This window comes from Plasmodium yoelii (assembly GCF_900002385.2).
Source record: "Plasmodium yoelii strain 17X genome assembly, chromosome: 14".
Lineage (NCBI taxonomy): Eukaryota > Apicomplexa > Aconoidasida > Haemosporida > Plasmodiidae > Plasmodium > Plasmodium yoelii.
In genome coordinates, this window is record NC_036186.2 from 2121481 (window position 1) to 2138314 (window position 16834).

At 21.2% G+C, this 16834-nt stretch overlaps 5 protein-coding genes across 5 annotated transcripts; 2 read left to right on the forward strand and 3 right to left on the reverse strand.

Moving 5' to 3' along the window:
* Window positions 1–164: 164 nt before the first annotated feature.
* On the reverse strand, window positions 165–1646 carry PY17X_1453800 (s-adenosyl-methyltransferase Mraw; the record flags this gene model as incomplete). The annotated part of the gene is made up of 1 exon (XM_720919.1): window positions 165–1646. The coding sequence occupies one exon, from the start codon at window positions 1644–1646 to the stop codon at window positions 165–167; it is 1482 nt and encodes a 493-aa protein (XP_726012.1).
* A 603-nt stretch (window positions 1647–2249) lies between these two features.
* Window positions 2250–4105, forward strand: PY17X_1453900 (protein-S-isoprenylcysteine O-methyltransferase, putative; the record flags this gene model as incomplete). Its single annotated transcript, XM_022957671.1, has 3 exons — window positions 2250–3636; window positions 3719–3875; window positions 4081–4105. 3 exons carry the CDS (start codon window positions 2250–2252, stop codon window positions 4103–4105), a joined length of 1569 nt encoding a protein of 522 aa, XP_022813022.1.
* Window positions 4106–4500: 395 nt separating this feature from the next.
* On the reverse strand, window positions 4501–5835 carry PY17X_1454000 (conserved Plasmodium protein, unknown function; the record flags this gene model as incomplete). Its single annotated transcript, XM_720917.2, has 3 exons — window positions 4501–4698; window positions 4823–4902; window positions 5004–5835. The coding sequence occupies 3 exons, from the start codon at window positions 5833–5835 to the stop codon at window positions 4501–4503; spliced, it is 1110 nt and encodes a 369-aa protein (XP_726010.2).
* A 1969-nt stretch (window positions 5836–7804) lies between these two features.
* On the forward strand, window positions 7805–9870 carry PY17X_1454100 (ubiquitin-activating enzyme UBA2; the record flags this gene model as incomplete). Its single annotated transcript, XM_720916.1, has 2 exons — window positions 7805–9591; window positions 9732–9870. 2 exons carry the CDS (start codon window positions 7805–7807, stop codon window positions 9868–9870), a joined length of 1926 nt encoding a protein of 641 aa, XP_726009.1.
* A 323-nt stretch (window positions 9871–10193) lies between these two features.
* On the reverse strand, window positions 10194–16058 carry PY17X_1454200 (conserved Plasmodium protein, unknown function; the record flags this gene model as incomplete). Its single annotated transcript, XM_723242.2, has 1 exon — window positions 10194–16058. The coding sequence occupies one exon, from the start codon at window positions 16056–16058 to the stop codon at window positions 10194–10196; it is 5865 nt and encodes a 1954-aa protein (XP_728335.2).
* Window positions 16059–16834: the final 776 nt, after the last annotated feature.

The following is a 16834-nucleotide window of genomic DNA, read 5'->3' on the forward strand; positions in this document are numbered from 1 at the left end:
ATCAATTTTTAAGCAATACAGTAAAAGTTATTAAAAATGTGGAAATAAGTATACAAAAGATTTAGAAACGAATAAATAAAGTTGGTATATATATATATATATATATATATGTATGTGTATGCATTTTTTTATGCCACCTCAATGAAAGGCTCTTTACATTTTAGTTATATTTTTTTGAAAGCAAACATTTTTGCAGATCGTGATGATTTGTTTAGTTTGACTTCTTGATTAGTAGGTATTATTGGTTGTATATTAATTTGGTTCCATAATTTTGTTTTATTTTTAACAAACAAATCAATATATTTATTTTCTAAAGAATGATATGAAATAAGAATTAAAACTCCTCCTTGTTTTAATATTTTATGAGAAGATAATAATAAATTTTTTAATGATAACAATTCATTATTAATATAGATTCTAAATGATTGAAACACTCTTGATAAAACTTTATTATTTGATTTATAATTATTTTTACAAGTTGAAAGAATAATATTTTTTAAATCAAATGTGGTTATAATTTCCCCATTTTTTTTTCTCCATTCTATTATTTTTTTTGCAATTTTATAAGCTTTTTTTTCTTCTCCAAATTTTTGTATAATATATTTTAATTTTTTAAGATTATATGTATTTAAAATATTATGTATTTTTTTACCATCATAATTTTTATGATAAATATTTTTATCATCATCATGAGATTCGTTTATCATATATAATTCCTTTATTTTGGTGTCTTGTTTTAATTCTTTATTTATATGATTTTCGATATATTCTTTTTCTGTATATTTATTCATATTCATATCAAGAATGTCATTATATTTATAACTAAACCCTCTTTTACTACTTTTAATTTGGTGAGTAGATACACCCAAATCTACTAAGATAGCACTATATGTATTAAATATTGGTAAAGAATAATAATTTAATAAAAATAAGATATCTTTATAATTTCCGTGAATAATTTTAAGTCGATTTTTATTTATATATGATCTTAATTTATATTTATTATAATAAATTGCTTCAATATCTTTATCTATAGAAATAACTTTTAAATTTTTAAATTTTTTTAACATTTCTAAAGTGTGTCCTCCTCCTCCCAAAGTTGCATCTATCAAATATTCATCTTCTTTATATATTGAAATGTTTTTATCATAATTAATATTATTATATAATTTAGATTTATCATTATTTGTATCATACACATTTTCTTCATTCAAAATTAATGTGTTGTTGTTATTTGATACCATCTCATCTTTATTCGTATTTATATTATTGATTGGTTCATCATTTTGTTTGGTCATTAATGTGGTATCTAGAATTTGTATTACTTCATTGACCAACACTGGGGTATGATAAATATATGAGTCGTCAAATATGTTTGCTTCGCTTTTGTTTGCTTCACTTTTGTTTGCTTCACTTTTTTTTTCTTCACTTTTTTTTTCTTCGCTTTTGTTTGCTTCCTTCTCTTTTAATGCGAAATCAAAAATGTAGTTTTTTTTTTTTTTAATTTTTTTTTTTTTAAGTACATTATTACATCGAGGGGAAAAGGGTTTTTTCCCCACAAATTGGATATTGTTTGAATTGGTTATTTTAAAACATTTTTTAAAACCGATCAAGATTAAAAAAAGGATAAACAAAATTCTATTCATTCAATATCTAAGTTAAAGTGCATATTCTCAGCAAGGCTATATAAAACACAAAAGAAAATAAAAAAATGAACAAAATCAATGGGTCATGTAATTGTTTGTTAAGATAAAAAGAGCAAACAAATATCTTCACGCTCATTTGTTGTTTGTATGTACGTTTGCAGAATCGGTAGGAGAGAAATGCGTATCCCCCAATGCTATGTCGCAATGCTATGCCGCAATAGTGGCAAAAAATGTAGTTTCTTCGGTTTATGTATTTTTGATATTTTCGTCAAAAAAAATAGTAATTATATATATTAACTAAATTTGAAAAAAAATGATATAGCAGTTTTAGTTTGTAGCATTTCCTCCATCTCAAAGGATAAATAAAATTTTAAAGAAAATGTTTTTAAAACTTAATTATATTTATAAGTTGAAAATATTACTATTTTTTTTATATTTGAATAATGGCCTTATAACAATTTAGATATATCTATAAAATTATAAATATAGATATCCCTAGAAAATTATAAATATAGATATATCTAGAAAATTATAAATATAGATATATACACATATTTATGCATGTATGTATGCATGTATTAAATTAGTTTACAAAGATAAAAAATGAACGTCGTAATATGGTTCTTAACATCTTTGGTGATGTATATCTTCTTTTTAAACTATGAGAGCTTGATATATTTAATGAATGGGAGCTTAAATAAAATATTGTATAAATATAATATATATAAATATGTTGAATACTATTTGCATATATTTTTAGAATATGGGTTTGTGTGTATATATGTTTTTGTTGCATTCCAGCCTACTAAAAATGTGTATAAAAAGCGTAGTAAATATAATTATATATTTGCAAAAATATTATTAATATATTTTTTTTTCTTTTTTTTCCATTTCATTATTAATATAAAAAACAATTTTCCACTTAATGCATTTTATTTAGTTATTATTATTTTTCATTTATCTGAATTTTTTTTGTCTTTTATACATAATAAAAATAATTATAATTATTATAATTTCTTAGTAAATCCAAATTATGGTTATGTGTATTTTTTTATCTTAACATTAATTGAATATTATACTAAGATATTTTTATTTGTTATATTACATTTTTGTGAAAAATGGATAAATAAAAGAATATTACATAATCTTTTAATATTTAATTATTTTTTTTTCAAAAATTATATCGAAAATTATGGAATATGCATCTACACCTACCCAGATAAAATTGTCTTAACTAGATGGACAAATTATTCGCAAAAAAATATCGAAATATATTCTACTTTTAGAAAAAGTGCATTTCTTCACAATAATAATAATAATAATAACAATAACAATAACAAAATAAATAATATGCAATTAACAAAAGATCTATTAATAAATAAATTTTCTCCGTTTGGAAAAGTTCGAAATAGAATATTTATGACCAACCTTTCAAACAAATATAAAATTATAGCTACCAATAAATATGACACTATATTAAACTCAGTATACAGAAAAATAAATAAGAAAAATAAAGAGAAAGAAAATTATAAATATGAAATGGAAAAAACAAATAATATACATTCTTTGTCTATTAATATTGATGATATTATTTTGGATAAATATCAAAAATGTCTTTTTACAAATCAAATATCAAATATTCTGAACAAACCAAACATAAAAATGTATAATTTAACCAACTCTTTTTTTATCAAAATTATTTTAAAATATGGGGATATATTTGAAAAATACGATATACCAAGATATTACAACAAAAAATATAATAACTATTATTTATTCATTGTTTTATTATCATTATTATTTAGCTTAATGGGATTAATTTTAAGAATATTTGGTTTGTTGCATTGCTCCAAAAATTTTTGTTTTTATGTTTTAAATGCAGATTTATTAATAAATAAATATATCAAAAATAAGCATAGTTTGGTAACATGGGGATTATATAAATATATGCGCCACCCATGTTATACTGGCTGGTTCTACTACTCTTTGTGTAAGTTAAAAATTAATATATTCCAACATCTAACTATCTATATGCACATGCATACATACGTATATGCATTTCATTTTCACAGTTTTACAGCTTTCCTTATTTAACATTTTCGGATTTTTCTTATGTTTTATTGTATCATGGTTGTACTTTTATAATACAATAAAACGTGAAGAAAAATTTTTGATCGAGTGTTATGATGAAAAATACCGAAAATACAAAGCGCAAACACCACATATATAGTAAAGACAAAAAAAAAAAAAATAAATAAATAAATAAAAACATGCATGTATATAAAATTCAAAAAAAATTACAAAACATATTGTCATACTTTTAACGGATATATATAAACATACATTTTTATATTGTAAACAAAGTTTGTTATGAAATTCACATTTTTATTATCTCACCATTATTTATGTTTTTACTTTTTTTTTCTTTTTTTAGTATACCATTCATGAAAAATTTGTAAACCCCCGAATAATACCACATTAGTATTCGGTGATTGTTTTAAATTCAAAAAAAAAATGTTTGCTTAAACCAGGAAACATATACCTATACATAACACTGTGTGTATATTTGAAGAGAAAATTATGTTTTCTACCATATCTTGAAATTTTAATGCGCATCAAGTTTTATATTATTTATTCATCTTAAAAAAATTATTAATTTATCGTTTTTTTTTTTTTTTTAGTACTTTGTTTCTTTATTTATTTCTTTATTTATGGCTACATTAATGCTATATATTTTTTTTGTCAATTATTCATATCTATATTATTTTTTATTTACTAAAATGGGCACACACATATACTAAATAAAATTTATAAAATTATTTTTCTTTCGCATTTTAATAAATATTCTGATATGTTATGCAAGGACACATTTTTCTCCTGATTCGATTTTACACTCAATACCAGTTTCATTATCATTAGTAGCTGTTTTATGTTTTAATGTTATATTATCTCCGTTACTTTTCCAAAAGCATATAGCAGTATGTGTTGCACTAATATATGAATTAATATACTTATTCGTATATAACTGTTCATCTAAGAAATACTGTAACTCCTAATAATTAAAATGTGCATTAAAAAATTTAATATATATATGTATTAAATATTTATGCACACATTATTGGTGGATATTTTATTTTATTATTGTACTACCAATCTATTTTTCATTATGTACTTACTGATAATGCATTTCTATGGGAATCTTCGGAAAATATGTTTGGATATTCATAGTGATTTAAGCAACGTTGCATTTGAAAACCTAAAAAAAATAAAATGATGAAATGTGAAAATGGTAAATGTATAAAAATGAATACACAAAAATGTCTGGACTGCATATGTTTCTTTTTCTATTCTCCTTACAATCATGTTCTTTGGTATATGATACATCAATAAAACCATTTTCGCCATATACTTTTAAGGAAAATATTTTACTTAAATTATTAACTGAAAGATTAAAATAACAATTTAAGGAATCAAATGCTACACTACCAGATAAACAGTTAATTGCAACTTCTTTCGTTTTAATATAATATGATTTTGCAAGAACATTTTTTGGATTTTCAAATAAAAATTCTATTAAAGATATAATTAAAATAGATCTATAAAATAATGGGTTTCCTATATCTTCACTTTCAACTAAAAATGGAATAAATGTTGATTCGATTTGTACTGCATGAATATGTCCTAATTCATTCAATGTATTTTTAAGATTATAAAAAACACGTTCATTCATTAAAGGGTTAAATATATTCCAATAAAATTGTTTATTAATATTTTTAAACTCTTTTTTAACATCATATATTATATCTTTATCGGAATTAAAATTATTTAATAAATTTTTAAATTTCTCTAAAGTCTGAACACTTAATGATGGTACATCAGAACTGAATATATAATAAAATTTTTTTTTACTTATAACATATTCTAAAACTAATTCATGAAATTTATTAGTTCCTAATGCTAAAAATAATAAAGAAATATTTTCATCTTTTAATTCGTCTATATATTTTATAACATTATTTACATTATTTATTTTTGTATTATATAAACCAAATGTGTCTATAATTGTTTTTTTCATCTCTTCATCTTGACAAAACATATACTTTATTTCCCATTGTTTTATTATCAACGGAATCCATCTAAACCCCTTTTGATCACAAATTAAGCATATTGGCAATTTATTTGAAGACATTCTGAATTGAATTGTGTGTACAAATTTTTTGGAAAAAAAACAGAAAATAAATAGTCTGAACAATGTTTTAGGGATTTTCTATTACGTATATAAATAATTATATACGTGTGCATGTATGCAATATTTATATGTTCACTAACATAAAAACTTTTATTTTAATGGAAATAAAAAAATCAAATCGAAAAGATGGAAAATACCAATTTTTCAAAATACATTTTAAAACATTTTTTATAATTAATTAAATTAAAAAAATATCCATAGTATAAAAAATACTTTAAGAAAAATAATAATATATAGTTTAAAATTGGTAATATAAATATGTGGAATACACATGTATATACATAAAATACCATACTTTTAATACTTAAATGGGGTGTAAAAAAAATTGTGCACACACATGAACAAAAAAAAAAAAAAAAAAAGTAGGTACTAATACAATTATAGGTAGCTATAAATATTTCTGTATACAGCTATTTTTTTTTCAATTTTTATAAAAATATTCAAACATGTACAGGTAAAACATGTTTTAAAATACAACTTTTTACAAAAAAACTATTTTTAAATAGCTATTTTAAAAAAAAAATATTCCATGTTAAGAATTTATGACTATTTATGTAGTTGTAATTTTGAGTATTTCAAAAACACACACATGGAAGTACTATCAGTTAAAATAAGAGCGCGTTAAAACAATGTATTCTATAATATGGGAAAAGAAAATAATAATAAAAACATTCTTAATATAATTAATTTACAATTATGAATTGAATATATTACATCATAAATTTAGTATGCCAACCTATTTTTTATATGGTATTTTTTATATGGTATTTTTTATATGGTATTTTTCATATGGTATTTTTCATATGGTATTTTTCATATGGTATTTTTTACGCATTGTGTTAATTATTTTTATTGTGGACATAAAACTCTTAAAGGTGTATGCTTAATAAGATAAATTACTTTTGTAACTATTTTAACCAATCAATGACAATGTATACACATATACGTATATTTTTTTTGTGGGAAATAGAAAAGGAAACTTAATCGAATTTAACATGAATACCCACAATCCGACTAAATTTATATATGACATTATAATATCGTTACAGAGAATTATTTTAAGTCCTATAGATAGAAATATAGTTGGTATAAATTGGTAAACTTGTAAAATATTATATATACTTGTGATTTATTAAAAAAATGTTTAAGCCATTTCATACTTGAATAATTTCATATTATTTTTATAAAAACAAATATTATGTTTTCATTATGTTTTCATTATGCTTGCATTTTTATGGGTTTCTTTTTTTATTAAAAAAAAAAAACACCATATTTAAAATGAATACTTAAATTATTAAAATATGCATTTCCCCATCTTGTAATATTAATGAAAAGAGAGCATTATATGGAATATAAAAGAATTTTGTCTATCCCTTAGTATTATATAAGGGTATAGAAAAATGAAATAAAATAAGTACTGAATAATTGAAAATAAGAAAAGGCGATAATTCTTTAGGAAAATAGAAATGCACAATATAATTATTTATATTATATAATTATTTTGTAGTAAATATATTCATTTTCTCATTGTTACATTTTTAAATATGGTGATTTATCTATTAAAATTACATGACATTTTTATTAATACATACGCAAATAATACATATATAAATGTACATGTTTTTTTAAGAGAAGAAAAAAAAAAATTTCGTAGAGTGCCTCTTTCTAAAATACACAAAAAATAATAAAATATTAATAAAAATTATATAAAATAAATATATATTAAAAAATAATTTACGAGAGAAATTATGAAGGAAAGCTTATCTTTGAAGATGGGGTGAAAATTTAAGGATTACTGCTAAAAATATTTTGTAAATTTATAGCATACATTATATTTATCTCTTTTTGTTGCTTTTTTTTTATAACTTTTTTAGCTATATTATAAATAATCATTTTTTTTTTTGACAAAATGCATAAAACTATAAGAAAAATTTTTGATACCAAAATATGTGAGAGACTAGAAAGCATGCATATATTACTGGTAGGAGCTGGAGGAATAGGAAGTGAATTTTTAAAAAGCATAATTACTATAGGATGTAAAAATATAGATATAATAGATATTGATACAATTGATATAACAAATTTGAATAGACAATTTTTATTTAAAAAAAAAGATGTAAAAAAACATAAATCAATAGTGGCAAGAGAAAGAGCATTAAAACATAGAAAAGACTTAAATATTAATGCATATACATTTGATGTGTGTACTATGAAGGGTAGTGATATTTCAAAATATGATTATGTAATAAATGCGTTAGATAATATTAAAGCTCGAAAATATGTTAATAAATTATGTATAACGGAAAAAAAAGTTTTAATAGAAGCAGGGAGTACAGGATATAATGGACAAGTTTACCCAATATTTTCAAATGAAACAAAATGTTATAATTGTGAAGAAAAACCAAAAAATAAAACCTATGCAATATGTACTATAAGGCAAACACCATCTTTACCTGAACATTGTGTTGCATGGGGAAAACTTATTTTTGAAACATTTTTTTGTAAAAATGACAATGAAACATTAATTGATATAAAAAAACATATTGAAGAAGAATCAAAGAAAAGAAATATGGATAAAGAAGAGATTATCCGATTTATTTTTAATTATTTATTTCATGATACAATAAATGAGTTAATTTCTTTAAAAAAAGATTATACAATTATGCCCAAACCAATATTGTTTGAAGAAAATTCCAAGCAGGAGCCCCATAATATTGAAAAGTTAAACCAGGAAATGCCAAACAATTTGAAAACAACTGATAATAAAATAGCTGATAAAATAGCTGGTAAAATAGCTGGTAAAATAGCTGAAAATAATTCTATACAATTATCTTCTCAAAATATATGGGATAAAGAAAAGTGTATAGAAATGTATGTAAGTACTTTTAATAAATTATATAAATATTTAAATATTAAAAAAACAACAGAAGAATATTTAATATTTGATAAAGATGATGATGATTGTATTAATTTTATAACTTGTTTATCTAATTTAAGAATGATTAACTTTTCAATTAAACAAAAAAGTAAATTTGATATACAATCAATAGCAGGAAATATAATTCCTGCTATTTCATCAACAAATGCAATTGTTGCTGCTTTTCAAGCTGCTCAACTTGTTCATGTTATTGAACATTTTGAACTTTTAAAAGAAAAGGAAACCGAACAAAATGGAGATAACAAAAAAGAAATAAATTTAAGGGACAGTAAAGCTAAACATATATGGATTAAAAATGTTGTTAATGGAAATAAAATATTTTCACGAGGAAATATCGTTAATGCAGAAAATTTAGAAACACCTAATCCAAATTGTTATGTATGTCAACAACCAGTGATAAATATTTATATCAAAAATTTTAATGATATAACATTAAATAGTTTTGTAAAAGAAATATGTATGAACGAATTATCGTTCCTATATCCATTTTTAGATAATCAAGATAGAAATATATTTGACTATGATACATTTTTAGAAAATGATGATGATTATATGAAAAGCTTATCAAATTCATTACACGAATGGGGTATTAAACATGATGATATTTTAACATTAACAGATTCTCAAGATACTAAAAATCAAATAGAAATTCATTTAAAAGAGGATAAATCACTGGAAAATTTATATTTAATAAATAACAAATTAACCAAAAAAAGAAAAACAGAGGTGGCAACAATCGAAGAAAGGCCCACGAAAAGGTATACATAAAAAATATACACTATGATTTTGAGAAATATATATATATATATATATATATATATATTTTTTAAGTTTTGTACTCATTTTTTCTTATGGTACTTATGTTAAATTTTTTTTTTTTTATTTATCCATTTTTCAGTGCAAAAAAAATGAAATTCATTCCAGAGGATGATATTATTATTGTGGAAAAAATGGAAACAAATGACGATAAAAAAGTTGAAGAAATAATAATTGACAACATTGAAAATAATGAAGAATCTGTCGTAGTAATTGATTAAAAGACTGGGCTCATAATGAGCTGATAGACTTTTCTTTTTTTATTTTGTCATTTTAAAAAAGTTGTTCTTAAAAATCGAATTTAAGGACAAACTTATTGAGGAGTAAAATATGAAACTATATAAGACGCTGATAAATCAGCATGTGTTAACATATATTAAAAGTTCTAAAAATAAACAATCTTCCAAATTGGAAAAATTACAAATTTAATTTATAAACTTTATAAATCTTAAAAACATATATAGTCACTAAAATAGCATGAACAAAAATTTAGTTAATTACAGCTAGCCAAACAACAAACACACACACACACATATACATTTTATCATGTGTAATGGTGGCTACTTTTTCTTTCAATTAAAATATCTACTTTATATGCAACTACATAAATATCAACATAAATATTAATTAGGGTATTCATGTGACTATCCAAATGTTGTATAACCAAACCTTGATAAGGTTTAAAATAATGATCTATAATATTTAAATTTTTCGAAAAAACTTTTTTCGAATTTTTATGAACAATTAAGGTTTTATTTTTTATTTGAATTAATGGGCAATGTATATTTCTGAATTGGTAAGGTAAAATATCATTTTTTTTTTTTAACTTTAAATCTTCACTGTTGTCATTTTCTTCAGATTTTTCAATAAAATCATTTTCCTTATTTGTTTCGTTTAAGAGATGAATCAATTGAATGTTGTTTATGTTAAAATTAAATAACTGAAAAAATTTGTAAAGAAGATTGAGAGGAACGATGCTTTCAATATTTATTTTTTTCATAGTATAATCTGAATTATATGTATTTATAAAATATTCATATTCATTTATAATATCACTATTGTGGTTAGTTTGATTGGGTTCCTTTTCAGTACTAGTATCCTGGTTATTGTTTACTTGATAATTTTGTGTATTTTCAATTTCTGTTTTTTTATTTAAAATGGCTTTATTTAAAAAATTATTATCATGTTGCAAAATATTTAAATATGGTATAATGAGGTGTGGGGTATTTTTTGAGGTGTTAATAAAAGCATGTGATAAATTTTTAGATCCAATAACATTTTTTATAGTATCATCATTCAAATCAGATAATTCTATATTTTTTAATATATTGTCAAAATTATGAGTATTATTATAATTTTTTGTTTTATTATAAATATTATAATTTTTTTGTATTGATTTAAAAAATATAAATATATCATTATTTGTGTATGGGAAGAATATATTATAAAAAAGTGATAAAAAAAATATACTACAATTTTTATATTGTTTATAATTATTTAAAATATAATTTGTATTTTTTAATAAAGTTTCTAAACATAAATTGACTAAATCTTCTTTATAATATTCTCTATATTTTAAAAATAATAAATTTTCATAATATTGTTTTTTTTCTAATTTTTCACTTAAGCTTTTATTTTTTAAGTTTATTTTTTGAGGTTTTTCTGAACCAAAATTATCAACAATATTTTTTATTTCCTCAAAATTGTATGTCTTTTTTGTACACGATAAAATAGGGTTTTCATTTAAATTTGTATATTTTTTTTTTAGAAAATTATTTTTATTCTCTTCTGTATTATTTCCATATCCAAAGTTATAATCAGTAGTATTCTGTTCATATTTTTTATTAATTTCAATATTTTTTTTAGATACCTCTTTTTTTTTCTTATCATTTATTACACTATTTGAAACATTTTGTTGATTATTGCTTAATTTAGAATCCGATATAAAACTTGTTTTATTATAAAATTCATTATTCGAATTGGTATAATCATATAACATGGATATAATATATTCTGGACTAATTATATCATTATTCTGATAAATATTTTCAACAAAATATTTTTTATTTTGTTTTAATTGGCTCATAATAGCTTTTAATTCTTCGACATGTTTTTTTTTTTCTTCATCAGTTAATGTTTTGAAATTATTTCTCATATTTATGTACACACTATTTAGTTTATTTCGTAGAAAAAAACAGTCATTTTTTGGGGGGTGCAAATTCAAGTTGGTTGCGCTATCTTTGTGTAAATTCAAATTAGGTGTGGTCTCTTTTTCCATTTTGACATTCATAGTTCCCTCAAATGGCAGTGCATCTTTAAACGATGCAGATGAGTCAACTTCTTTTGAATTTGAATCGTTTTTTGAACTATTTTCATCATTTGCATAAAAATTAGATTCTATATTATATAAAGAATAATCGAAAAAATGTAAATCAAGATACGAAAAAAATAAGGTTATAATATTTGATACTTTCATATCATGTATTTGCTTAATTAAAATATTTTTAATAATTATAAATATATGAATAGAAAAATATGAATAATAAGATAAGGCATATAGACTTTCTATTATATTTATTATATAACTATTATCTATATTTTTAAAACTATTAATAATGTTAATTATATCAAATTTATAATCTTTTATATCAAAAAACATGTATGAATTATAGGAACTTTTAAAATAGGTATCTTCTTTTATTTTTTCTAATTTTTTAAAAATAGAATTAGGATATTTTTTTGTAGAATCTTCAAAATGTAAATAACTTTTTTTATTGTCATGCCCATTCTCTAACAGCCTTTGATTATTAGATATCACAAAAAGAAGCAACAATATATAATCTTCATTCCTCAAATTTAACAAACTTAAAATGTGCAAAAATTTACATGCACATTTAAAAGATATTTCTTTATATTTATAAATAAATAAATAGTTATATATATCGTAGATTAAGTCATCAGAATTGTTTATCTGCTTTTTTGTTTTTATATAATATTTCGATAAAGCATGTAATAAATGTTGTAAAGAAGTAACATTAACAGTGTGTATATATTTAAAAGTAATATCTCTTAATTCATTATATAGTTCAATTGGAAATATGTTAATTTTTGATAAACATGATATTGATATACAAAAAGAATTTATATTTATATTTTTAAAAAAAATTAATTTATTTATTATAACTTTTATTAATTCATTTTCAACTTTTGATATTTCTTCTAAAGATACTAAATCATTCAAATTATAATTAACGTTATTTTCGTCTTGAAATAAAATATTTTTTTTTGAATTAAAAAATTTTCCCTTATTTAATATAGGTAAAATTATTTCTTTTTCTTTTTTTTTTTTATCTATTAAATTATTTAATCCATATAATAAACAAGATAATCCATATTCATTTATTTTATCCATTTTTTTAACAATTTCTTTTATAATTAACTTATAAAAATGGGTGTGCATTTTTTTTATTTTTAATTTTCCAATTGAATATATAAAACCAACTAATGAATGTATATTAGTATCTTTAATATCGTTTACAAAATTAGTCTTATCCAATAAAAAAAAATTATTATTATATAATTGATATTTTGCTAATATATTTGAAACTATTATATTATTACTTAAAGATATATTTTTTTTTTTATAAATAAATATATTTAAAATTTTGTTAATTAGTAATAAGTCATATTGAAATGGATCCTGATTTGTTCCATTACTACTACTGCTACTACTACTGCTACTACTACTGCTACTACTACTGCTACTATTACTGCTACTATTACTGCTATTATTTTTCATGTAGCTAACAAAAATATTTATTATATCCTTTTCAGAATATTTATTTAAAAAAAAATAAATAAATTTAGATAAATAATTACTACATTCTCCAAAATGGTTTTTATTCATATATAAAAAAATTGTTAAAAAATCTTTTTTTTTTAAAGATATATTATTATATTTTAATTTATAATCATCTAAAATTAAATTTATTTGATAAGGATGTTTTAAATAATGTTGACCTAATTTTTCATTTTTCACTTTTTGAATAGTAGTTAAATAAAAATTTATTTTTTTTTTTAAAATATTCTCATCTTTTTCTTCACTTAAATTTTGTCTATTCTTATTTATTCGAGGTTTAAGGTTTGGCAGTTCGTCTACGTATTTTTTTTCGTCCTTTTCGTCCTTTTCCTCCTTTTCTTTTTTTTCGTCCTTTTCTTTTTTTTCCTTTTTTTCCTTTTTTTCCCTAAAATATTGAAACAAATTATTTTTTAAAAAAATGCGAGACAACTCATTTTGGTACTTATTAAATATTGTTTTGTAATTTAAAAAATTATTAAAAATATCCATGTTATTTTCGCATCCTATAAATTCGATGTCTTTTTTTTTATCAATATCACTCTTATAAAAATAAAAAGAATTTTTGTAAATTTGTTTCGATTTTTGCAAAACAACATCGTCTTTGTACAGTTTGTAGAAAACCGCCAAAGCGTATGCCAAGTTTTGTTCGTAATTTTGTTCGCAATTCTGTTCGTAATTTGGTTCGCAATTCTGTTCATAATGTTTGCAATGTTCGCCCTGCTCTGCTTCGCCCTGCTCTGCTTCTTTTTCTTTTGCACCATTTCGGGTGGTCGAAAAAATCGAGTCTACAGACAAATCGGTGGTTACTATTTTGTATATTTTTACATTTGTTTTTTCCCAAGATATTTTTAATTGTTTTTTATAAAATTCAAAAAAAAAATTTGAATAATTTAAATTTGTAAAAAATGGAATTAAATAAAAATGAAAATTAATAATTATATTATTTAAAAATTTTAGAAATATTTTTAAATATTTTTCATAATATTTATTTTCATTTATTGGAATAAAATGAAAATACTGAAAAATTAATAATGGATTATAAAAATAAAAATTACAAAAATATAAATATTTCATATATTTATAAATTTTTTCATCATAATTATTTATACATATTAATAAAATTTTGTTTAAAATATTTTCTTTTATTAAATATCTATTGGAAATATTTATTAATTCGTTATTTTCAAAATTTTTTTTCTCTCTTTTGTAATTATTTCTTATATCCTTGCACTTAAAGTACTCATTCCTCAGTTCCACCACACCCTGCCCATTTTTTTCGCCTTCCCCATTTTTTCCACCTTCTCCATTTTTTCCACCTTCCCCATTTTTTCCACCTTCTCCATTTTCTCCACCTTTTCCACATTTCACCTTGGCAAGACGCTCATAAAACTTCAAATTTTTATAATAATCCGATTTTTCATATATTTCTTTATACACACCCAAAGTGTTTACCTTTTTGTTGTAAAAAAAGTATTTTATTTCGTCAATGTATATTTCATCTTTTTTATTTATGCAGTCATTTTTTTTTGCAGCCGTTATTTGTGCAGCCTTTATTTTTGCAGCCTGTATTTTTGCAGCCTTTATTTGTGTAGCCTTTATTTGTGTAGCCTTTATTTTTTTACTATTTTCTCCACTTTTATTTTCACCTTTTTCGTTTCGACGCTTTCCTTCAAATTTGCATAATTCACTGTGTTGCTCATTTTGAATGTTTTGCGGATTTGCTAAGGAATTGCTTCCCTTAAAACTGGTTCCCTTAAAAATGGTCTCCTCAGAATTGGTCGCCTCAGGATGGTTCGATTTTCCCTTAGCTGAAATCGAATCCAGTGATATGTTATTATCAATAATATTGTTTATAAAATGTGTTAAATCGAAAATGTAAGGAGTATTGTCAGCATCATTATGTTTAGTAAAAAATTTATAATCTTTTATATGTTGATATGTTAATATTAATTTGTTTTTTTTTTTTAACGTTGAGCCATTTTGTCGGCTATTTTTTTCTTCGATATCTTCGAGCTTATTTACGAATGCTTCCAATGCAGGTATCTTAAATTTTTCAACATTTTTAAAATAAAAACCTAGTTTTAATATAACTAATAAATCATATAAACTTGAATTTGGAATGTATTTATTTTTTATTAAGTTAAACAAAATGTCACTAGAATTTGGTATATGATTGTGTATATAATTGTGTATAATTTTTTTAAATGCGCTTTTTCGATTTGTTATAAAAAAATATGATTTATTATTTTTTTTTTTTAATTTTTCAACATCAATTTTTAGTAATGTTATTATATCTGCTTTTAAAAAATTACAATAATCAAAATGTGTTTTTTTTTTTTTTAAATTTTTTCGAAATATTTGAATATTCTTATTATATTTTAAATTCCCAATTAGACTAATCTTCTCTTGATTTTTAATTCTTCTCAAAAAAACAAAATATTTTTTTTTATCATTTTTATCAAGATTTATTTCATTATGTTTGTATAAACTTTTCTTTAAATTTATGTCCAATAAATTTATTTGTTTCCTTTTCAAAAAAAGATTTGGCATAATTGTACATTTTAATAATCAAAAAATTAATTTATACTGTACCAATTTGGAAACAATGTCTATACGCTTACACATGTACATTTGTTTATATAAATAAATATGCATATATATATTATATATATATGATTTATTCCATATTTTAACAATATATAAACATTTTTTTTTTTTTTTTTTTTTTTTTTTTTTTTTATATTAATATCTACATAATAAATTGTTACAATATTATATACATGTATTATTCTCTACATTTTTTAATTGTTTAAAAAAATACAATAGAGTTATTATCCATGGAAATATAATTAATTTTTTATTTATAGCAATGTTCAATTTTACATGAAAAAAATTGCATATTTTTTTCCAGCATTTTGTGGCGTCATTTTTGCATATTATATATAGGCCGTTATACGTGCATACTATGTTATTTTGGCGTATTTTTATTTATTTTGTTCATATTCCGGGTTTATATTTTTCCATTCGTTTTTATATTTTATATTATCTTTATCTTATTTTTATTTTTATCATATTTTTATTTTTATCATATTTTTATCTTTATCTTATTTTTATTTTCATCTTTATTTTTATCTTATTTTTATTTGATTTGCTACTTTTTCAACGAATTGGGCGGGCCTTAAATAAACCCAAGATTCTACAACTACAATTTGAATATTTTTTTCATTTCTGCATTTTTTTTTAACTAAAAAATAAACAATATTTGCACATATTTAATCATTTTATTTAACCATTTTATTTAATCATTTTATTTAACCATTTTATTT